Raw genomic sequence first — 23,314 nt, 5'->3', positions numbered from 1 at the left:
TCAGTCACACACAAAACCCTTCTAGCCTTGAACCCAACAATGATCAACAACACATAGTGAGTAAAATACACAAGGAACAAAATGAGCACAAAATGATACATTCCCACAATACTCTTCTAACTTCCAGCAACATCTGCCTCTCAAGTTTCCTAAGGTAGAAGTACTGTCTTTATAAAGTGCTTTAGATACTAGTATTGATACAATTTGTTCCTTGCATGCTGAGACACAAAACTCTTCTGAACAAACACTGAGTCTGGGGCTTAAGTAGGTGCAATAGAAATGAGGTGAGGCCTCAAACACAGGAATGCAAAAATGTCCACCTTGCAGCTGAGAATGAACCAAGTAACACCTCCCTGTCACCAGTCACAATGTAAATGGTGCACATTCATTTTATGCCTCAAAAGAAAAAATAAAAAGTCACAGTACTTTTAGGTCTGCTTCTGGTTCTACAAGTGTGATGGTGCATCCTCTCCAGCCCCTTTGAGCTGCACTATGACCAGAAAAACACTCATTTGCAACAAAATGTCAGTTTTTCAGGCTGACGACATCCTGTGCTACCAGATTCCCACACGCTGCTGCAGGACCTGACATACAAACTTGCAGCAACACATCCAAGATTTCTCTATTCAATGACCCTAAGTGCAGCTGTTTTGGGTGAGGGATATGGAAGACCCCAAAACAAAAGAGAGGAAAGACACTGCCAGGAATCTGCCACTAGCAGTCTTTAACTTGAAAAATCTTACAGGAAAACTGGGACCTGCTACCAACCTCTCAGGATGGTGCCCTCCCCCCAATTCAAGGCTGTCACAAGATCCAAATGGACTCAAAGACAAGGCACCCATATGGCATTTGAAATTTTTTGATGAAAATTTGGCCTTTCTCCAGAGTCTCATCAGGTAATAAGCTGGAGTGGACACAGACTCCAGGGCTGCTCTTGTGATGAAAAGACAACAGTGCAACATTAAAACACTCCACTTTACCTGTACTCAATAAAGTGAGATCTATTCAGTACTCACAAATTTACAAAAGTTTTTATTGCACATCCTCGAGTAAATTTACAATAAAATAAAGTAACTGCAAGCTTTGATTTTCCCCATTTCTGTGGTACAAACATCTGCAAATAAACACAACTCATCTTAGCAAGACATATGCCAATAGGTGTATAAATAATATAGTTCTTAAATAGCTCTTTTATCCTGCTGGATCCTTCCCAGAAGTTTAACAGAAATAATTAAAAAGAACACAGCATTGAAATATCTTTTTTCTAGTATTTTGGCTTATAGGAAAAAGGGGTCCGTGCTTGGAAGAACAACTCAGGAGACCAGCCAGTCGGCCTTTCCAATATATCTCCTGAATAATTTCCACTTGAAAGGCGATTCTTGCATTCTGAAGGGGAACAAGTTTCCAGGACTGTATCTTTCAAAACCAAGGCATTGGTGACACCTGCAGATAAAGGAGTTCTTACAATACTAACTGTGTCCCCAGGGTTTAGTCTCTCACTTTGGGCAAGATTTTCATAATCTTCACTGTTCCCTCTGCTTTCAGGAACAGGGTCCCTGCCAGTGTGCCCACAGGTAGATTGCAAGTCAGTAGCCCAGTACATTCTTTTTAAATTTAAAGGCACAGTTGGATTATGCCTTTTGTTTGAAGAGGGAGGGATCCACTCCTCAAAGTTGGCAGGCAGTTGGCTGTTAAGGAACTGCTGTGAAGCAGAGCTACTACTTTCTTTCTCTTCCCTGCTACTTGGCCTCCCACGTTTCACTAACTTACCAGTAAGCTGCTGCAGCAGAGTGTTTTGAAAGGAAGACCTAGATCGCTTGCATTTGGAATGCACTTTAGTGGGATTTTTAGGGGTGAAGAGGGTGACAAAAGAGCTTCCTTCCCCCCCTGGCCACACTTTCTGTAGAGGTTTTGTCACAGGAGTTGACTGTGAATAAGGAACAAAGTCTTGAGCACTAACTGAACTGCATTCTGAGTCATGAAAGGAGCAAGCTATGGGCGTACTGTGCTTACTAAAAGCACGAGGGGACCTGTGTAGGGATGAGCGCAGTTTTGAACTGTTACAAGGAACACCTCCAGGACAAAGCACCAACTCAGGAGCTGTGACCTTCTCTGTCAAAGTATCTTCCTGTATTAAAGAATTACATGATTTATTTAGAAATTCTACAGGTTTTGATACCTCTCTTGCACTTGCATCAAAGAGATCAGCAGAAGCATTGTAGCTGCCTTCAGGGAAGACATCGTTCCATTGCACTTCCCGCCTTCTAAAACTTTTGAAGGTATTATCTGACAGTATTGTCAATGGTTTTAATTCTCTTTTATATATCCTACTTGTATTGTGCAGAGTTGGTGGATCAGAGTCCCAGGCTCCTGTGAATGTAAGATCTGGTTTTTGGCTTGGTGTAGAAGAATAATTTTCTTTATTTTCACAAGCAGCCAAACAGCTATCGTGTGCAGAATGCACACAGGTAGCTGCCTTGCTCCTTTTTAAAGAGGAGGTTTCTCCATGCAGACTAATAAAAGACCAAGATGAATCTGAAGTGTCACTATCTGCTTCTTTGGACTGCACACATCTGCTCTCAGAAACAGAAGGCTCTGATGTAACTGGTGAGGACAGTGACACAAGAGGTAGATGGGGATTAGATATAAAGCAAGGTGATCCACATTCCTTAATGGTTGAAGAAAATACACCAGAGGAAGACTCACATTGTGACACCTCATCACTTGGAGGATTTGCATTCGACTGAAGACAAGCCAACAGTGTGTTCTCCCAACTGTCCCAACTATCATTCTCTGCTGGTGGCAAGAACCTCCCTGAGATGCTCCTTGGCAAATCACTAGCCACTGGGGTTTGCCTGGGACATGATTTGTTAAGATTTACACTCAACTTTCTATGTTCAAGAAGGGCATATCTGCCTGCATCAAGGCTGGGTGATGTTACAATATCCTTGTTGTCTTCTATTCTGGCTAACAAATCATTTAGGCTTTCCGAGAACGGGAGCTCTTCCCAAAGCATAGAGCCCACCTGAGACACTCCAGCTATGGTTACATGATTAGGAGCTGAGGCACCTTTCTTGTAAACAAAGGAGTTGTGGAATTTTTCTGGGTAACAATAATTTCTACTATTAGTCTTCAGGCAAATGTGTTTTACCTCAGATTCCAAGGGGTGTTGTAACAACCTGGAACAGTTTCCTTGTGAACATTCACTCCTTGGAGAGGGTACTCTCTCCAATTTACCAGTTACAGAGATACCGTCAATCCAACTAAGCTGAGAACTTAATTCATTATCCTTCTCTTTATCTCCTTCCTTCACGGAAGAGCTGCAAAACTGTGAATCCCAAGGAGTTTGATTGCTGAGGCTTACACTGCACAATTCTGCAGAGACAGGCCTCGCCTCTTCTTCATGCTGTTCACTCACCAGCTTTCCAACTTCCAGAGTGGGAAAGTCTTCCGCTGTTACCCAAGCAACAGATGAAGTCAGGCTGAAGGATTGTTGCCAGGACCCTAAAAAACTTTCTCTGCCACTAGATTGAACAACAAAGGAGTTTCTGTTCAGGCTAGACAAGCTGCTGAGCTCACTGAGAGGTTCATCCATTGGAGCTGATGATGTATCAGGTAAATATGAGGTGTTATTACCACTCCTGAGTTTTGCCGACTGCAGGAGATGATCTAAGTAGCTGATAACAGTAAAGCCAGTAACAGCAGCATTTGGCAGGAAGATCTGGCAAGCTGTAAGGTTTTTCGTACTTCTATTAGTTCTGGAACAGTTTTGCAAGATGCTGCTGGCAGCAGAACACCCTCCATCTTCCCTTGCACAACTCTGGGGGGAAAAGAAAACAAAAAACCAACCAACTTAGAAAAAAAAAATTAACATGCCTTTTAAGTCAGGCTTAAATTTAGGTCTCACTTTTTCTCAGGATCTGCAGGGAAGAGAATACAAAACAGCCTGTCACACAAAGCAGTCCCTGGGAAATAAGCACTGGCAAGGGCTATAAAGGGCATCACAGTGAGAGGTTCTTTGCTTGTTGCAATTACACGAAGTTTTGGAGCTGGAAAAACAACCAAGAATTGTAAGAAAGGACTTCACAGAAAACTTCTTCCTCCCTTTAGGGCACTGGATGCTTCCGGGCTTCCTCCAGCACAGCTCAGTGCCAACAGCTTGCTGCCTCAGGCCAATGCTTTTATCCAGGAGGCACTGGGCAGCACTTGAAGCAAAGCACTCTGGTGCCAGATACTTGACTTGGCAGCTCAGCTATCAAAGCCAGCATGATATTTTCTATGCACTACCCCGTGAAAGAGAAATAAGCTATAATCTTTATCTTCTCAGATTTTTATGGAGAGTAGTGTTTCAGAGGAGCTTCAGCTGCAATACTTTATAAAACCTGCTTCTCTCTACACAGAAACTACAGATGAAAAATTACATTTAAAACAGAGGTAATTATCTAATATTTTAAGTGGATAAACCCTTTCTCATCTACCCCTCAAGGTCTGGCAAAGCCAGAGGCCAAAAAGCAAAACCAGTTATCTCCAACAATCCTCCTCCTCCCTGAATCTGTGTAAGGGTTGAGGCTGAAGGCTGTCATCCAAGGACAACACCCTTCCAAGGCAAGTCTTAAAAAAGTGTGGTAAGCTGATTGAGTTTTATCTGAGAGGGTACAACTGTAGGCATAGCTGAACACAACTACACAGAAATGTCTACAAACAAGGGCTGAGCAAATGGTCTTTGAATGTGTGTTCAGCCATTTGATATGGCTGTTGATATGTAAGATTTGTAAAGGCATCAGGCACGGAGACCTGGTGAAGGGTTCCAGGCAAGTAAAGTTAATCCATTAACTCCTCCAACTTCCACTAATTAAGATGCTGTGCATTAGGAAAATCTAAGTTCAGATACAAATCTCATGATACCTGTGGGAGAGGAAAAACCCCTGCCAGGCAGTATTTAGTTGACAGATTTCATAAAATGAGTGACTCACACCAGCACCACTTGAAGAGAACTCAAAAGACTGTTTCTGTGGAAGGATTACTAAGAACTAATATTTCAAAGTCTGTTAAACACTCTTAAATCCTCTTAAAGCATCTTAAATGCTCTTAAATCCAAAAATATTAAAAGGGTGCAGGGGGATGCGTTTCTCCTTACATTTCAGACACTAGGAGACCACACAGCATGGGAAAGGTAGGGCAGTGCTTGGAAAGATGGTCTTGTTTCTTGCTCAAACCGTACATGGTTTTTTACAGACTCCAAGCTGTTACTGATATGCACAGGAGCTGGCACTGCTCAGGCTCTCTGAAAAGCACCCTGACAAGCTGTCAAGCTGACTACTGCCATTCAAGATGACTTTTGGATGTGACTCATCTGAAATAACACAGGAGTCTTGGGGAAAAGAAGCAGAAACCTTCTCATGTCCTAGCCTTAAATCTTCTCAAATTCCCAAGAGGTGTTGTACATGATTCATTGATAACTCAGTCTATTCTCCTTATTGGCTACAAAACCTGGTGAAAAAAACTCATTAAAAGAAAGTAACATGGGTTAAAATTACCTTCAATCCAAATATAAATCTTTTTCCAATGAAACAGGTTTCCACTGCTTGAAGTAATACTCCTGTAGATGCCTCTGCATTTGTTTCTCCTGACAGCTGACTGAAGTCTTGAATATACCTTGAGTAAAAACATACAGAAGTATTGGACTGACAGAGGAAGCCTTACATAGTATTTGAGCTGTACTATAGTGCTAAAGAGGACACATATTAAGGAGAAAATTTTGTGGTAGTTTAAACTGAACACGGAATAAAAACAGGAACCCATGAATTCGACTGCTTAGTTCACTCAAATTGTTAGTGAAATAGAAGCAAACAAAACAACCACTCTGAGTAGGTTTAATACACTCAAAATTTTTGGGTGTTCCCTGCGTGGTTGTGATTTTCTGATGAACACTGTGACTGTATAAGGCTGTCAGTATTCTGCTATTGCTTACACATCCTTCCTGCCCAGACCTTTACAGCACAGCAGTGGAGGGCAGAACGCCTGCCATGAGTATGTTATTAATGCTGCTAATATGGGATTAAAAAAGCATTCGTCTTTGAGCCAGTGATAAAACAAGGCATTGGAAAATAACAGACTAGAGAAAGAAGCAGGGAACACATCTGAATATCCTATCCCAGCAGTTTCACATTTCAGAAAATCTATAATGTGCATTGTCAGGCTCTGAGGACTAACAGGCTTTCTTAGAAATCCCTTCTCTCTAAAGGAAAATCTGAACATACTAAAGAAAAGTCACAAGTGCATCCAAACTGTAAAAAAACCCAAAACCCAGAGGCTCTATCTCAAATTAAGAAGAAAGGACACAAGGAAGAAGTCAAACCAACCAAACTGTGAAGCTCACTTAGCAGGTAGTAGCTGCCTACAACAGACAAGTGGAGGATTTCTTCTACTACCTAGAAGCAATCCATCTCAAGATGCAAAGGTTTCAGGGAAAAAAAATAAAATCAACTTTCAGCATTTTCTCAAGGTGATTGGTACTAAGGAAATGCTGGAACACTTCAGCAGCTTTTTCCCACTCGTTTCCCCATTATCTAGGCTCATCTCAATTTTTTTAGGCTGAATAAAAAAGCAGCAGCTATATGGTCAGACAGAATCCATTCCTTACCTCTGCAGATTTTCTGCGGTGACCCCAAAGAATGGATCTAAGCAACTTCCAAAAACAGTGATGTCAAACAAATCACTAGTGTCAGCAATCTTTAGGGACAATCTATATCTGTAGCTTGCATCTTTAGCTTCACCTGTGCAGCCACATTTTAGACAATTAAACCTGACAAAAGACAGTAAAAGGATAAAAAAGATTGAATACATGAACTTCTGTTAGTTACTGCTGAGGTAAGAAGTTACCTGCAGTAGTACTACTATAATGTATCAAATATTCCATCAAAAGCTGTAAGATGTTTTTCCTTCTTCTGTACTTCTTGAGGCATTAATCTTACCAAAGGCTCAGAGCAAGGTGTCCGTACCATGACAGAATGCCTCTGGCTTCTTTTACTAATGTATTAAATGCTACCCTCTTGTGAAATTGGAGAGTCAGTGGGCTTTGAGTGACTGTTGGAGTGTAATTTTCAATTCCCTGCACTCTGATTTTTCAAGTTTCATTCTGGGTTGGGATTTTTCATCCTGCAGCATTAGTATAAATATCTAGGTTTAAAAAAAATCATCAGGACCCAGCACTGTTACCTTGTACTTCAGCATTTGAAACAAGAGATATCCCTGCTTTACAAAGTCAGCTCCTTCCACTCAGTGCTGACATTCATTGATTTACTGTTCTTCACCCAACACTGCAATTAGAAAGGAAAGCTCACACATTTCTGGACACACAGTCAGCGGAAGAGTCATACAGGACTACGTGGTGGGTTGCACATATAGAATGAGATGAAAAAAAACAAATCAGAATTTCATTTAGAGGGGCTTTCAGTCAATGCTTTCCAACTTAAGAACAGCATAGAGGGACTGGACAGACTGTAGGAGATGCACTTGGAAGCCATTAACACACATCATTTATTCTGCTAAACTGTCCTTTGATATTGCATGGCACTGAATGCAATAGAATTCTCGGTCCACAATGATCTCCAAGCTGCTACTGGAATACAAAGACATTCAAATAGTGATAAGCAACATAAATATCTGAAATCAGCACTTTTTTCTACAACAGCTGGATTTCCCCCAATTTCTTTCAACTTGTGTTCAGCTAACAGAGATTCCCAAGTTAATGGAAAACAGTTAATGATCCCCAAAACAGGACATACCTCCTAGAATCCAGTATCAGCCTAGATAAGCAGTTTTGACAGGCAGGATAGATGAAGCAGGAATTCTGGATGGAAATCACAGAGGCAGCCAAAAGTCCCTTCACACTACTCATGTTCTCACAGTATCACCTGAAATGAGTAAATCGAAATGATTTGAAGAGTTCTCATTTTATGAGATGTTAATATTAACTGCTTTTAGTTGGGTTGCTTGAACAGTTTGAAAAGCAGCCCTCAGGAAAAAAATGACCATTGTTTGAATAATAACTCAATTAAAGTAACATCTATTATTACCCCTAATTAACTCTTTAAAAAGAGGGAAAAAAAAAAAAGGATGAAGCTATGTAATAAGAAGGAAGCGTTCACGGCGTTGCACACTATTGCAGACAGATTCATACAAATTCTCATTTGTATTTAGGGAATCCTTAGTCTAACTAACCTTGAATGCAGCACTACAGCAAATCATTTCCCGATTTTTTTCCTTAATTTAGAGCGAAATCACAACATGGGGTTAAAAACTGAAATGATTCTACACTTGTAATTCTGCAAACACTGGTTTTCAAGTCAGAACTAGAGAAACAAAGCTTACATTTTTTTTTTACCTGCACTTTTAAAAGACATTAGAAAAAAAAACAAAAACGCACCCCAAAAAGCAGAAAAGACTGCAAATATTCCACTGAAATACGAGGGATATAACGCAGTGTAAGTGCTCGCGCAGGTTCTGGCAAGGGCAAAGAGACTCAAGATCTGTAGCTCTATTCCTCTTTGGAAGACATACAAAACTCGTTGTCTGGACACAAGTTAAAAGAGCACAGTACAAACAGATCTGTTTTACTTTAATCTTTTGCAATAAACAAACCAACCCAAACCTCAGCGCTCGGCCGGGGAACAACGAGCCGTCCAGGTGCTCCCGGCGCGCTCGCTGCCTCTCGGCAGCCCGGCTCTCCCCGCGGCTCCCGCCGGTGCCTGGTGCCCTCTAGTGATCCTGCCGCCTCGCTTTCTCCCTGAGGAAAAGCAAAACACGAGTCGCTAACACGTCTCACACCCAGTGTTCCCCCCTGAGCCTCCCTGCACGGGCCGAGGGGCGGGGCGGGGCGGAGCCGGGGCTACGATCGGTACCCCCAGCTCGCCCCGGCACAGGCCACGGAGGAAGGGCGGAAGTGCGGGCTGCTGCGGGCCCCTGTTGGGGGCGGGACGAGGCGGAGCTCAGCCAATCGTGACTCAGCGCGACGGCAGGGCGACCCGGCTCGCCCAATCACAACGCACGGAGGGGTCAGCGCGCCTCCACAAGACACGCGGCGCCGAGGTGGGCGGATCACGTGCTCCGCGCAGCCAATCGTTGTCCCCTCGCGGGAAGTCGCTCGCCCGAAACACCTGTTGAAGTGTCCTCAGCCAACCGCGAACGGGCGCGCGAGTTCATCCCCGACTGCTCAGCCAATCGGAAGGCTCCGCTGCTCAGTGCCCGCCCCTGCACGTGCCGGGCTGGCCCCGCCCCCCACCGGGTCCCGCTCGGGGCAGCCCCGGCCGGGAGCGGGGCCAGGATAAAGCGCTGATCCTTCTCCTTCTCGTCCTCCTTCTCCTTCTTCTCCTTCTGCCCGCGGCGATGCTGCGGCTCCTCCTGGTTCTCCCGCTCCTCGGCGCGGCCGGCGCCCTGCCCGCCCCTCCCCGCCTCCGCAGGGGCGCCGCGCCGGCAGCTGGACCGTACCTGACGCGCTACCTGAGCCAGCCGGTACCTGGGAGCCGGGGGCGGGCGGGAGAGGGTTTTCGTGGGCATGCGGATGGCATTGTCCACTGTCACTAGCCTCACTTGAGCCACAGGCGGGACAGGACTATCCGCAGGTTTCTGAGTGTATTGGAACACTCCATTACTAATTATTTAAAAAAAAAACCACTCAGTGCTCAGTCGCTTTGGTAAAATGCTCCAAGCCTTGAATATTCCGTTTAAAAGTGCCACCGTTTAAAGTGTTAGGTAGTCTGCTCTCTTGCGCGTCTGTACACTGTATCCTGACCGCGGGGTCCGTATTCCAGCACATCCTGCTCGGCAGCGAGGGACCGGGGACCGCGGCTGTGTCCTGGTGATGTTTGCAAAGGTCAGCTGTGTGATTTATTTTGTTTTCCTTATCACAGAATGGTTCGGGTTGGAAGGAACCGTAAAGATCATGTAGTTCTAACCCTTCTCTCAGCCCTGGGCAGGGACGCCTTTCACTGGATGAAATATGGAAGAGATTTCTGTTACGAACCTGATCTTTGTCATCCTGTCTGTTCTCACAATTTGTTCGCAAAATCCATAGCTCACGGACAGAACACAGGGCTCTGCAACACTGGTTTCAAGTGTTGGTGTGGTTTCCTTGGGTAAGACTTGGAGCCCTGCTTGTTCATAGGTTGTCACAAAAACAGTCAACAGATCCTTTGATGTGTTGAGGAAGATCTGTGTTGTCACCTCTGCTGTACCTGGTTTTCACGGGGGAGGTAATGGTTCCTTGTACTGGGAGGTACAGTAAGGGAAGAGGATGTTTTTCTAGTATTCTCTTGATTTGTTTAGAATCAGGCTTGTAGCATGCATCTAAATTTCATGTTCTGGTCTACATAGGGAGTGGTGGGAAGGAGGTGTTTAATTCACAAGCATGGAATCATTTGTTAACCCTGCACTACCACGTTCGCCACTAACCATGTCTCTAAGTGCCACGTCTACACTCCTTTAAACACCTCTAGGGTGGTTGATTCAACCACTTCCCTGTGCACCCTGTTCCAATGCTTGATAACTGTGTCAGTGAATAATTTTTTGTTAATATCTTATGTAAACCTCTGCTGGTGCAACTTGTGGCTGGGCATCTTGGGCGATATGTGGATTGAATATCTCCTATTTCAGCTTTGTAGGAGGTGAAGTTAATGATGGAGTGAGCAAGATGGGAAGATTACACTTTCAGAGATAATAGACATGAAGAAAACAGAGAAACCTTTTAAGGTTATCCTGAATAGCTATGGAATAATTTGAGAATCAAGGTCCCTGTTATTTGAGGTGAGAGATAGATTGGGAACAATTTTAGTGAGAAATCCATCCTTTGAGGTTATAACCTTCTGCAGACAGTGTTACTGGTTTGGGAATGCTCCTGTTCCAGTGATCTCCCTGCATAAATCATGGAATTTCTGTGTCTTGAAAACATCTCTATCTAACGCTTACTCAGGTAGTGATTTGAGACTTGTGTCTCTCAATTAACCCTTCTAACAGCACTGAATCTTATTTTTGTAACATACTGCAAATACCTTCCACAGCGTGTGGTCAGCCTTGGCCAGGATGTCAATCCTGTAGTGGTGGTGTAACTCTAATTGTTCTGGCACACCGGTTGTTACACATTGTTAGCATGGTATCAGTGATTCTAATTCCGTGCTGCGGTCTGAACCGCCCTTTGTCACCATGCTGTGACACCTCTGTCCTCATCTCCTCCCTGGCTTGTGGTGTCACCTGTTTTTTCTCCTCAGAGACAGCTTACGTGCCTTCCAGTCGCCAGCAAAGTGGCAGAGGGGCTGTGTAACTGAGATATGTGGATTTTGGGACGTAGGTAGGTGTTGAGAGAAGGGAGGAAAGTGCCACAGTAACATGGTGTTGTAAAGTTGATGCCGCACGCTGTTCCCTTCAGTCTCTTCCTTGTTCTCTTCCTCTTATGCTTCAAGCAAAATCATGTTGGCTGAGAGTGGCTGCTGCGGGAAAGAGGGAGCCTATGTGCAGGCCTTGACATCCTTGTTGTCCTTGTCGGAAAACTTACTAGAATTGTTGAACAGGGTGGGAGGTGTGTATATGTTAATGTTTTTTTCATATTCACCAAAGATTTGGTTGCTGCTGCCTGGCACTTGGAAGATACAGGGGTAGCATGAGAGGTCTGATCACACAGGAGGTGTAAGACTACTCTTTATCAGTGACATAGTGTGTAGAGCTGATAGGCATTCTCTCCTTATGAAACATACACTGAAAGCTGCTGTCTGGGAATTTGTAATTACATTGTTATTCTGTAGTGGAACATAAATACTATGATTAACATGTTAAATAGGGGTGGTGATACTTTACCACCTCTCAGGATTGTTGAGGTTTAATTATTTACATTATATTTACTTAGAGCTCATGAATGAATCATTTGCTTGTGTTCCATGCTGCTAAGTCTATCTTCTTAGCTAAGGATCCTGTTTTGATTCTTGTTTCTCTCTTTGATGGTTTTCATTATAAGTTGAAATAATTTATATAAAACCATTCAATATAAAAAATACTTTATAATATGGCAAAATGTTATGCTCACAAAGGAAACATTTTTATACCTATTTATATTAAAATATATTTAAATAGTCTTTAAATATTTTATATTTCTACAAAAGAAAACGTTAAAAGTCTAAACAGATTCTGTGCATGAATTTTGTTGCTTAAAAAATTACCTCCTGAGCACTGTGAACAATTTATTAATGTTGCACATTGGAGAACTGAGGCATGAAGGGCTATAGACCTGTAGCAGTGCTTGAGGGTCAGCTTTTACTGAATCAATGATATTTAAGTCTACTTTTATAAAAATGAAGAAATAACATGGTCAGAATTCAGCTCAATGCTGATTTGCATTGAACTTCCTCCTGTTTACAGTTTTAAGTGTCAGACATCCCTGATGACAGGGCTAAAAGTCTCGAATATTGAGAAATAGGTCAAGCAATGCCTGTGTCAGTGTGATTAGTGCCTTTGCTTGCTTGCTGGCCTGTCTGTCCTTAACAACCCTTATCAGTAGATGGCCCTTGAAGCAGAAACTCTGCAATCACCCTCATCTTTACATCAACAAATTGTATCTATGTTGGGGACGTTGATATTGGTCTCTTTTTGAGTGCTGATTGTACTGGTGTGACTTCTGCATGCAAGTCTGTTCTCACTTCCACTTTGGTATTTTGCTTGCTTGCTAAAAGATTGCTTGTGATTTGTGTGTTAAATTAATCCGTCCAAAACTGAGCTTTACAGAGAGCGTAGGAAGTATAGAGCTGCAGAAAGACCACTACAGTCTGGATGGTTTCTTTGTAAGTAGCTGTGTCTGTGATCATGGTTCAAATTTATTGGAAGGATTTGATGAGGCATCCAAGAGCCATCTACTTCTCTTTACCCAAGTAGAAATAATCTTAGAGCATACTGGGGAGGGTCTTGAGTCAGGCAGCTGCTCTGACCTTTGGGTGGCCTTGTTTTGTACTTCTGTATCGCTGTCTTTAGCACAAATACCAGTGTTACAAAAACCGTAGCCTGAGAGCTTGTGGTGGTTTATGTGCGGTCTCACTGAGAGAATGACGCCTTACATTTCCTGATACTTGAAGGCTTCTCAGTGATCAACTGTCATTTTAGAAAAGAGAGTGGATGAGGTATCTCTTCACTCAATTTGATAATTGATGGCTGCATGAGCCTGAATGTACTCTTAGACCCTTCACCCCAATCGCACTTTGTAAGCGCACACTTTGCTTTGTGAACTGCTGTGAATTTTTCTAAGAAACAATGTAACAAGTACAAAGTAATTTTTGTTCAGTAACTTAGTGAGCCTGGTCCTTCAATCAGATTGAACTAATACATGTCAATTGTGTCATCCTTTCCAAAAGAAGAGTTCTGATTGCATTTAATAACCTCCTATATTTCACACCTATGTCAGTATTTCATAGCTTAGTCAATTCATGCAAGGCTTTGTGCTCTGAAATGCATCTACACTTCATATTGTGTGTACATAAAAGGAAGCTATCTTGAAGCTTCAAAGTAATGCAGTTGAAAAAGTAATGCGATTTGATCCTTTCCGGCTATATCAGGAGTTTTTAATACCCTATTTTGTGTTACAGGCTGAAGTTCTGAAGCATAGAAAATGAAAGCTTTGATTGAAAATGCGAAAATTAGAACACAAGTTTAAAGCTAGAAAAGAATTTGAGGACTATAAAGGGGAAGATATATTTCTTTAGACATGATTCTTTCTGTTTTACAGAAAGGACCAATTAAAAGGAAGTGCATGAATAAAAGAATTTTCCTGCTCTAACTAGAAATAAGTACTACATCAAAAATCAATTTGATGTCTTAATTTGTCAAATTAATCAAAACTAAGGGTGCAGGTTTTCTCTTAAAAAAATGTTCCGTCTCTTGTACTCACAAGAAGGAATTTTGCATTTATGGAACACCATATCCTTCATCCAATTCAGCATTTTTCAGTATTTGAAATTTTCACTGTTTTTGGTAAAAGTGGCACTAAACCCATGTATACAACAGTTATATATAAATGTTTTTAAAGTTAAGGGAGTAGTTTTCAACCACAGGTCTAAAACTTGCTTAAAAAGGGATTGAGATGGATTGAGGTTATAATTTTTAATTGTGGTTAGCAGCTTTTTTAGCATCTTATTGTGACTCAGGTTGGTGTCTCAGAATAGTAACAGATGTTGGGAATGGTTAAGATGGGTTTGTTTTTCATGCCTGGCACCATAATACAATAGCACTTTTGACTTCTGGTGAAGGAAAAAACAAAGTGCTTTTTACAGAGCCCCTTGGTACCAATTAAAAATTATGCTAGTGTTTAGAGAAGAACTGATGCTGATGTTTGTCTCTGAGGTGAATTACTTGGAATATATGTTTTAATCATCAAGCAGTACAAGAGTACTTGGCAGCTCTTGCTCTGTGATTTCATAGCGTGATTTAAAACAGGAGCTGTAAGCTATAAACCAGAAACCATAACCAGAAACAATAGCTCTTATTCAGTGGACAGGAAAACAGGGAAGTACTTGTTAAAGCTTGTCAGTGAATTTTTATTTTTATGCACTACTTATCTGTGGGGTCACAATGCAGACATCAGCTTCTCAAATTAAGCAGGAAACAATTTCCTCACTACTTGCAGCCTCTTCCTTCAAGTGAGCAGTTAATACTAGTGACTACAAAAACCATCAGTGATCACTACTCTCCCTCTGAAACTGAGCATTTCTTATTGCACTAGCTTTAATCATTAAAAGCTGTAATAGTCCACTGAAAGATTTCTGGTAGACTGTCTAGATTACAGAAAGTCTAAAGAACAAAACAGTAAGCAGAAGTGCATATGACTGAAGTAGCAAGCTGTTTATAAGCCAGATGTGCATGAGAACTCCTGTTAACTTCATTGAATTTGGACTTGTACCAGGAGCTTCTAGAAGTTGAAGTAAAGTCTTAAGAGCTGATTTTTTTTTTTCTTGAAGAGGGGACTGAGTGGGGATATATGGAGGAAAATGAAGTAAAATATATAATGAAGGAAAATGGAACTTGATGCTAATGAGTTCTGTATCTGTTTCTTAATCTGACTTTGAGGAGATCAAGACCAGCCATCAGCATAAGAAATTGTGGTAGACCATACAGATAATTTGTAGCATTATGCCAATTTGGTTAGAGACCAGGGATCAGACGTGACTATTTCATTTTAAGCCTTCAAAAACTGAAGAAATAGCTTGACTTATTTAATCAGTTCTGGAATATTTGGATTTTATATCTAAAGTAGTGAAACTTATAAGAAATTTAATGGGGTAAACCAGACTGTACTCAGTCATCTTACAAATATTCTGTGAAAATGGTTAATTTCTTTGTTTTCCAGGCATGTGAGTTCAGAGAATTAAATACAGATGGAAGAATGGGCATTGCATTTCTTTTCAACACAGTCAGTAGATACTCCTTGCCTGTGGCGTAGGGGGACAATTTTCTTTTTTATTTTAAATTTTTAGTTGCTGTCTCCTATGCTTTAGTTCAGCATGCATGTGTAGTATTTTCTGACACTCAGTGCTGTTATAGTGCTACTGCCAAGTGGCATTAGTGGTCAGTTGTGCTGTGGTGTGGTTGTTGTTCTCTAAACACAGTGAGCAAAGAACAAAAGTTCTGATACTTGTGGGCTGTTATTTCTAACTTCAAGTCGATGTAAGAGCTTTTTCCATTATTCACTCCTACAGCGAAGATACAGAGTTTATGTACAAGTTCACCCTTGTGTCAGGCTTAAAACCAGAGTGATTATGTGAAGGTTATCTGGAAAAGGTGTTTGTAGAGTAAAATTTGAGAAGTGTCTCTTTCCTGAAGAGAAGAGGGTTCACTGAAAATCCCACCTCCATGGGATAGCAGGGAGCTATGATGCTGTGTGATGTCTTCTCCCTCTGACTGCTGATTCAGACACACTTAGTGGTGCATCTGTTTTCATTCCTAGTTCATTTATACTGTTTCCAAACAGAATAAGTTTTTCTGTCATTGTGAAGTAAAAAAACCTTTTTAAAAAGCATCCACAAAGGGACTTAATATGGAAAAAAACCCTGAGAAAACAAACTGACCAAAACCAGTCAGAGGTAGGTTTAGATGGTAGTTGCCATTCAGGAACTTCCTTTCAAGACAACGGGAACAGAAATTGATGGGCATCAGACCCCTTGGCTTTGGCTGGGGTCCAAGTCCTGCTAGAGTGAACTAGGGGAAGTGGGTGAAAGCAAAACTAGCATGAACAAAACATTTGGTGTGTTCCTGAAAGCAACAGCTTGCTTTGCCCTGCTGTGTGACTCCCTGAAAACGAAGTCTTCCACAAAAACTGTTCAGAACCACATGCTGCTCTGGAAGTGCTGGCTTTTCTGTAGTGCTTCCTACACAGTGATAAATGGCTGGCCACCTACAAGTGTGCAGTTTTCAGTCCTGCGAGTCAGTGCTAGTGGGGAGGGGAATGTAGAGTTCCCTAGACTCCTAAGCAGGAGCTTCTGTTCTATAAGATGATGGAAAATGGCTTTTAGCAACGTCCGTGGAATTCTTCAGAGTCTGTTCTGAACAGGGTAGTTTGTAACAAAATGCTCATGTTTTTTAAGTGGAAAAAGGAAAGTAGAAATGGAAATAAAAAAAGGTTTTGGGATGAAAATCTGAGTACTTCTGTTTAGATGAGAAAACTGTTGCTTTGCTATGAGAAGAAAAGCATCTGTGGTCTGGCTTGATTCTGGGTGCTAACTACACTGGTATGAAGACTTTTCATTTATCCATACGTTTGCTAGAGCTTTTCAGCCTCTGGAGAACTTTTCTAATGGTTATGACAATAGATCTAGATGTTTCTGTTGTAAAGTAGAGCAATTTCTTTGTAGAAAAACTTTTCACTTATGAAGAGCTGTGGGTGTTATTTCCCTGAATGCTGCTGATTCCCTCGTCATCCTGTCTACCAACATCTCACAGCCCTGAAAGCAGAAGTTGTTCTTCAGTGTTCAGATATGTTGCAAGCTTGCCAAAGCAGAAGTTGCTATGTGGTATTTTTGCTATTGCATCAGGGCTGTATGAGTAATTGCTGCTTTGATGCTTTGTTTTCTGAAATTTTCCCCCCCACCTCACCTTGATGCTCATCAGAATTGGTGGCTTTTAAATACATGATCCACAGTGGCACATGTAAAATACATAACCTTTTAATAGTGATAAATTGCTATCCCTGCACTGACCTTTTGTCATTTTGTCCATGCTTTGCCGAATTAGAAGACAGAAGACTACCTGGATGGATGACAGGACAGTTTACCTGTTTGCTTTCATTGTCTGTCTCTTCTTCCTTGGATCCTCTGTCTTCTTGTAGGACTAGCTGTAGAAAAAAAATAAAAATAATAGTAGTTGAACTAAGGCGGGGAGAATGATTAAGTTGTAGTTCTGAAAACCTGGGAAGTAAAACAAATGCAGCCTGAATTAAATCTTTTAAAAACATTTGACAAAGTAGAAAGTTCTAACCCTTTTTGGGCTAGGGATACAGGTGTTTTAAATATGTAATTTCACTAAATAAAAATATTATCTTTAATGTGAAATGCTTTTATTCTTCATGTCTTTGTTTAAAAAAAAGAATTGAGAAAGCCTTTCAAATGAAAACTGCGTTGATCAGAGAAGATGAAACTTTGTAAAGTCTTTTTTTTAAACAGTTAGTCCTCCTCAAAACTTGAGGACACTCCTAGCAAAGCTGGAATGTTTTAATGCTGCTTCGTCTGTGACATACTGAAGCTTCATGTCCAGTTTTTTTCCTCTCCTCTGAAGTTAATCCTCAAATTTGTGATGGATTTGTAATTCAATCTGGAAGGCACATGGAAAAAATTATTGGCCTTTGCCTTTTAGGGGTGTGAGAGACCTTGCACAGGGGTAACTTTGTTCTTGCTGGTGCTTTTTTCAGCCTTGCAAATTATTGCACCTTGGGTAATACAGATCTGACCTGGTTGTCCCCTATGCCTTGCCCCATCCCATGTCCTATGGAAGAACTTCACCAGGATAATAATGCCTTGAGTGGAAACATCAATGGTGTAAACATCTGGAGTGTTTATTGCCATAATAGTTTGTTACAGATTTATGTAGCTGGTGAATTCTGAGTGGCACAAGGCCCTCCATTGCTTGGAGAAGAACCAGGGGAATGTGTGGTTAGGGAGTGTCAGTAGTAAAGCTGATTGAAGAGATTCCTGCCATCTTCTGCCTTGGTTACCCACCCATTCTCCCACTTGTGCTGGAGCTCTGTGACTCTCAAGTCTGGGACAGAAAACGCTGGGATGGACTGTGGGACCTGTCCTTTCAGCAGGAGGTGTTTTAACAGGGAATAGCATCCTCACTGTGACTGCTGGGGGATTTTACATATAAGTAATTAAAGCCTAAATTTGTTTATGGACTTCATTTTTACATAGTAAGCAGAATCTGGAGATTCAATTGCAGCATAAACCTACTAATGGTTTGTGGAAGTTGAAAATAATTTGTTTGTGTTCTCATTAGCTGCTCAGGTTTCCGACATAAAAATAACCTTTTATCATGTACTGTTTGTTTCTAACAAGGGCTGACCCGAGTACCCTGGGGCTTTCCTACAGCATATCCTGTAGCTGTTTAAATGTTCTTTGGTCTTTTCAAGTGCCTGTCCAAACTGTGTGACTCAGGGCAGGGGTAGAGTTCCTGTTGGAAGCTTTCCTTGTCAGTGTGTTTTAATCACTGAAGAGATAAATGAGTGGTAAAAATCAGACTACCTTAAATGGCATCCCAAGAGCAGGTGATGTGACTTCTGTAGCATAAGAGAACCTTCAGTAAGATACATGAAGTGTAGAATCATGGACTTATTTAGGTTGGAAAAGGCCTTTAAGAACATCAAGCCCAAATGTAAACATAATGCTGCCAAGTTCATCACTAAACCATGTGTTTAGTCAAAGGCCAGTGTGTTCTCAAGGACAATGTTGGAATGATAGACATCCTTCTATTACTAGGATCCTAAGCCTGCATTTGCTTTGGGGGGCATATTTGGCTGAAAGCTGATTCCAATCATGGAAAACTTGGTGACAGTTGCTCTAGACCATCTCAATAGTTGAACAGAAGTTGGAAACAATTAATAGGCAAAAAGCATATATATTGTTGTCTGTATGTTTTGGTAAATGTGACGGATTAACAAATAAATCTGGTAAGCAAAACCTCTGTATTATGGGGCATGTGGAAAATGACAATGACATCAAGTCAGTCTTGGCTTGATGAGTGTACTCTTTGCTGGGTAGAAAATTGGCTGGATCACTAAGCCCAGAGAATGGTGGTGAATGGAGGTAAATCCAGCTGCTGGCCAGTTCCAAGTGAGGTTCCCCAGGGCTCAGCACTGGGACCAGTCCTGTTTAATATCTTTATCAACGATCTTGATGATGGGATTGAGGGCACCATCAGTCAGCTTGCACATCACACAAAGTTGGCATAGAGCGTTGATCTGCTGGAGGACAGGAAGGCTCTGCAGAGGGATCTGGACAGGCTGGGTTAATGATCTGAGGCCAATTGTATGAAGTCCAACAAGGCAGAATGCCAGGTACACTTGGGTCACAACAACCCCATGCATCGCTAAAGGCTTGGGGAAGAATGGCTGGAAAGCTGCCCAGGGTAAAAGGACTTGGGAGTGTTGGTCAACAGCAGCTGACTATGATCCAGCAGTGTGCCCAGGTGGCCAAGAAGGCCCAGTGGCATCCTGACTTGTATCAGAATTAGCGTGGCAACAGGACCAGGACAGTGATTGTCCCCCTGTACTCAGCACCGGTGAGGCTGCTTGTAAAGTCCTGTGTTCAGTTCTGGGCCCCTCAGTAAACAAAAGACACTGAGGTGCTGGAGTGTGTCCAGAGAAAGGCAATGGAGCTAATGAAGGGTCTGGAACACAAATCCTATGAGGTGCGATTGAGGGAGCTTGGCTTATTTAGCCTGGAGAAAAGGAGACTCTTGAATATGATGTTATGCAAAGATGACAAGGCAATCCCTGGCCTCATGAACTTAAAATTTGGATGGAGAAAGCAAAGATTATAAGAGGAAACAAAATTAATAGGGCCAGCTGACTGAACTGTAGTCTCACAGCCTGACAGGAGTAAAAGCAGGAATCGAAACACATCAGTGAAATCCCAAGGAGATTAGGACATCTATTCATTAGGACACTGCTATTCATGCAGGAGGATATCCTCAAACTATCCTGTATCTTCCTGTCCCCAGGAAATAATTCAGACAGGATGAGCACTCAAAACAACTCCATGAACATGTGGAGAGTGAAGCATGACTCTTAAAATCCCCTGGCTTCTCACCAGTAAAACAACTGGCTTGATTTCACAGGGAATATCCAATTTGGAAAAATAAAGCTGTCACACAGAGGATTGAAATTCAAGGCATGACAGAAGGGCTTTCAGGTGCTCACAGTCTTGCCAGAAACTCAAAAGCATAAAACCATCAGGTGCTGATTTACCATCTCAAATGATATCAAATGCTTTTGGTTAGAAACTGCCCTGTGAATTATAGTCTTTTTTGGTAAAGGCTTGGCTTCGCTTCCCTGTCTCTGTAATCACTGATGACCTTAGGTGCTGCTAAGAAGGAAGTGGGTTTTAGCCCACATGTCCTGTTTTGTCTTTGTACTCTACTCATTGCTGTAGCTCCTGAATACTTCCAGAAGTCCATTAAACAGGCTAACATCTGTACAATAACATCTGCTGTGCCTTTTTTGTCTCCTCCCCAGGGGAAATGTGTGGCAGAGTGGCTTGTTCTATTTTAAATGAATTTCCAAAACAACAAAAAAGCATATTAAAAAAGCCCCACTCTAAGTCATCTTTGAGAGCTTAACAAAGGCATGTGAGAAGTGTGCACTTATAAGGTAAAGAGATAGAAATGTGCTGTATATTTCAAACAGCAAGGTGGGTTTGGGCCCTTCCTTCCAGTATGAGTTTGTTCAATAAACCAGTCTAGAGAAGGTTCTTTCTCCTGAGCTGAGTTACTCTTCTCTGTAGAAAGTTTCTCTGAGCTAAAGAATCAAGGCTGCTGACTTGAGCCTTCAGTCTGGAACTCTGTTTAGCCTTGTGGGCAGAATGCCCTGTGCTGCCTACTGCTATTTGAAATCCAACTCCAGGAGTGCAGTTTCCAGCTGCTGTGCTGCAGGTAGTGGCTGCAGTCTTCCAACAGAGCAATATGCCTCTCAAATTTTCTCAAAGACAGTGCAGGAAAATACAAGGCTTTCTTAATCAAACAGTGTTCACAAAGGTTTTTGTACATGTAACTGAAACTTTATTGTTTGCTTTCCTGTCCTGCCTGCCTCATAAGAGTTTCTCTTAAACTTATTAATAATTTACCACTTTCAGAGCTTCTTTTTCTAATTTTATCTTTCCTTTGTCAGTATCAGAATGACTGTTTCTGTGTCAGTAGATCATATTTTCATTTGTAAAACATTGCTGTTGCATCACAGGTGATGACTGTGTTCTTAGTTCTAGCCATACTTGCTAGGTAGTCACATGTATAGAAACTTAAAACTTTCGACTGAGTGACTGTTTTGGGTTAATCCTAGAGTAGCTTAGCTTTGGAAGGGAACTTTGCATGTCATCTCATTGAACCTCCCATTTCAGAGTTGTATTAGGTTGCTCTGGACCTTGTACTGACATCCTGACCGTAGTTGTAATTATGAAGATTGTATTTAGAAAAACCATGTATATGCTAGTATATCATTATTATTGTTTTAACCAGCAGTTAAGGTATTGTACTAAACCACTTTTTTCCTTTTGCTTTGTGGTCTGTTCTAATTAAGTCTGGTTGCAAAAGTCATTGCTTTTATCTTGCTCATTTTGAATAGGTGTGTGTGTGTGGGGGGGAAACCTTTCTGGTTCAGCTTTTTAATGAAATCTGACCTAAGGAGGAGAAAAAAAAAAATCCAAAAAACTGTCTGGTTGGTTTGTATTGTACAGTATACTTCACACGGTTACTGGGGTTTATTTCCTGTTTGTATACCTGTTCGATAAAGAATGGTGAAAGCAAGCCCTTGTTTGAATGAGACCCAACAGCTCCTGTGTGCAGCTCTGCATCTCACTTTGGCTACACGACAGCTCCATCTGCTGTTCCTGAACTACAGCTTTCCCTGCGTGCCCAAACCTTTCACTTCAAGATTTGATATTAATTCTTGTGCCTCTTCCCTCTGACTTGGCACATTTTCACACAGTTTTTACTCTTGTGAGGAGATGCTCCTTGGGGACACCATGATTTTGACGTTCTGGATTCAGCATTTCTTTGAATAACCAGCAGTCATGGTTTGCTCTGCAGTCTCTGTCTGCTTTACAATCATTAGGTTTGGTGGTTTTTTTTTCTTTTTACTTGTGTTATGTGTCTTACCTTTGCAAACACAAGTTACTACCAGGTATAAAGCCCCATCATGTAGCAATAAAGGAATTTTTGCTCTTCAGTTGAGTAATAGGTACTTGTGATTGTTTTTTTTTTTTTTTTGGTTGGTTGGTTGGTTTTTTGTCTGGAGAAGCCTGGACTTGTGACTGTGCTGCCAGGGATCTTACATGTGTCCATGTTTTGATGTGTTATGAATATGATGAACAGAGGCAGTTTATTGCTGCGGGACTATCAAATTTTTACAGACTGAGGAAGAATAGGAAAGTCTAACATGGCTGATGGCAATGAGGGAGTCTCCAACGTGTGTCAGAGTCAAGACAGAGAAACATGGCACTTTGATCAATGTGGTAACTAAAAAAGAACCTGTACTTTTCTGCCTGTCAGTATTGAGAGGCAGACTCATTAGAGCATTGGGCTTTTGGGGTTTATTTTGAGGAAGTAGATTGACAGATCACATCAAAGAAAAAACACAGTAAATCATATCTTTAAAGAAAAGTAGCCTTAATTTGGGAAAATATATTCATATCAGAGTATCACTGTCCTAATTTTCCAGTACCTGTGGAAAGGAACACTAAAATGGGCTTTAGAATCTGTTCTGCACAATACCTCACTGGATAAGTTCAGCTTGGTGTCAAATTTTTTTTCTCTCTAGTTCTTTGTGTGTGGGTGGTTTTTTTTGGTTTTGTTGTTGTTTGGTGTTTTTTGTTGTTGTGGTGGTTTTGTTTGTTGTTGTTTTTTGTTTGTTTTGGTTGGTGGGGGGTGGGTTTGTTTGTTTTGGGGGTTTTGTTTGTTTTGTTTAGTTTTCCCCCTCCACTCTTTTTTTTTTTATTTTCTATTGCACAGTTGAATACTTTTTGGGGTGTGGTTTTGTAGTTAGCACTCTGGCCGCAGGCAGGAAGGATGCAGAATCAAGTTTTAAAAC

The 23,314-nt window shown here is 41.5% G+C and overlaps 2 protein-coding genes and 1 long non-coding RNA gene across 4 annotated transcripts in view; 2 read left to right on the top strand and 1 right to left on the bottom strand.

The window, feature by feature from the left end:
- Nucleotides 1–1,018: 1,018 nt before the first annotated feature.
- Nucleotides 1,019–8,924, bottom strand: DDIAS (DNA damage induced apoptosis suppressor). Its single transcript, XM_027656602.1, has 5 exons — nucleotides 8,654–8,924; nucleotides 7,788–7,916; nucleotides 6,644–6,805; nucleotides 5,538–5,655; nucleotides 1,019–3,820 (listed from the first exon to the last, which is right to left on the bottom strand). Exons 2-5 carry the CDS (start codon nucleotides 7,898–7,900, stop codon nucleotides 1,265–1,267), a joined length of 2,949 nt encoding a protein of 982 aa, XP_027512403.1. The 5' UTR covers nucleotides 7,901–7,916; nucleotides 8,654–8,924; the 3' UTR covers nucleotides 1,019–1,264.
- Nucleotides 8,925–9,254: 330 nt separating this feature from the next.
- Nucleotides 9,255–23,314, top strand: part of PRCP (prolylcarboxypeptidase) — a 41,284-nt gene continuing 27,224 nt past the window's right edge. The window contains exon 1 of one of the 2 annotated variants that reach the window (XM_027656128.1): nucleotides 9,255–9,513. In XM_027656128.1, coding sequence (XP_027511929.1) covers nucleotides 9,388–9,513 — 126 coding nt within the window. In that variant the 5' untranslated portion in view covers nucleotides 9,255–9,387. The remainder of the gene's footprint in view (nucleotides 9,514–23,314) is intronic. The other variant, XM_027656039.1, reaches the window with a different exon arrangement.
- Nucleotides 11,256–13,774, top strand: LOC113953243. Its single transcript, XR_003529812.1, has 3 exons — nucleotides 11,256–11,344; nucleotides 11,423–11,572; nucleotides 13,620–13,774. It is a non-coding gene; the product is annotated as an uncharacterized LOC113953243 (long non-coding RNA).

Source organism: Corapipo altera, unplaced genomic scaffold (genome assembly GCF_003945725.1).
Source record: "Corapipo altera isolate COAL_440 unplaced genomic scaffold, ASM394572v1 0, whole genome shotgun sequence".
Lineage (NCBI taxonomy): Eukaryota > Metazoa > Chordata > Aves > Passeriformes > Pipridae > Corapipo > Corapipo altera.
Note: the sequence above shows the minus strand (reverse complement) of the source record. Positions and strands in the feature narration are given on the sequence as shown.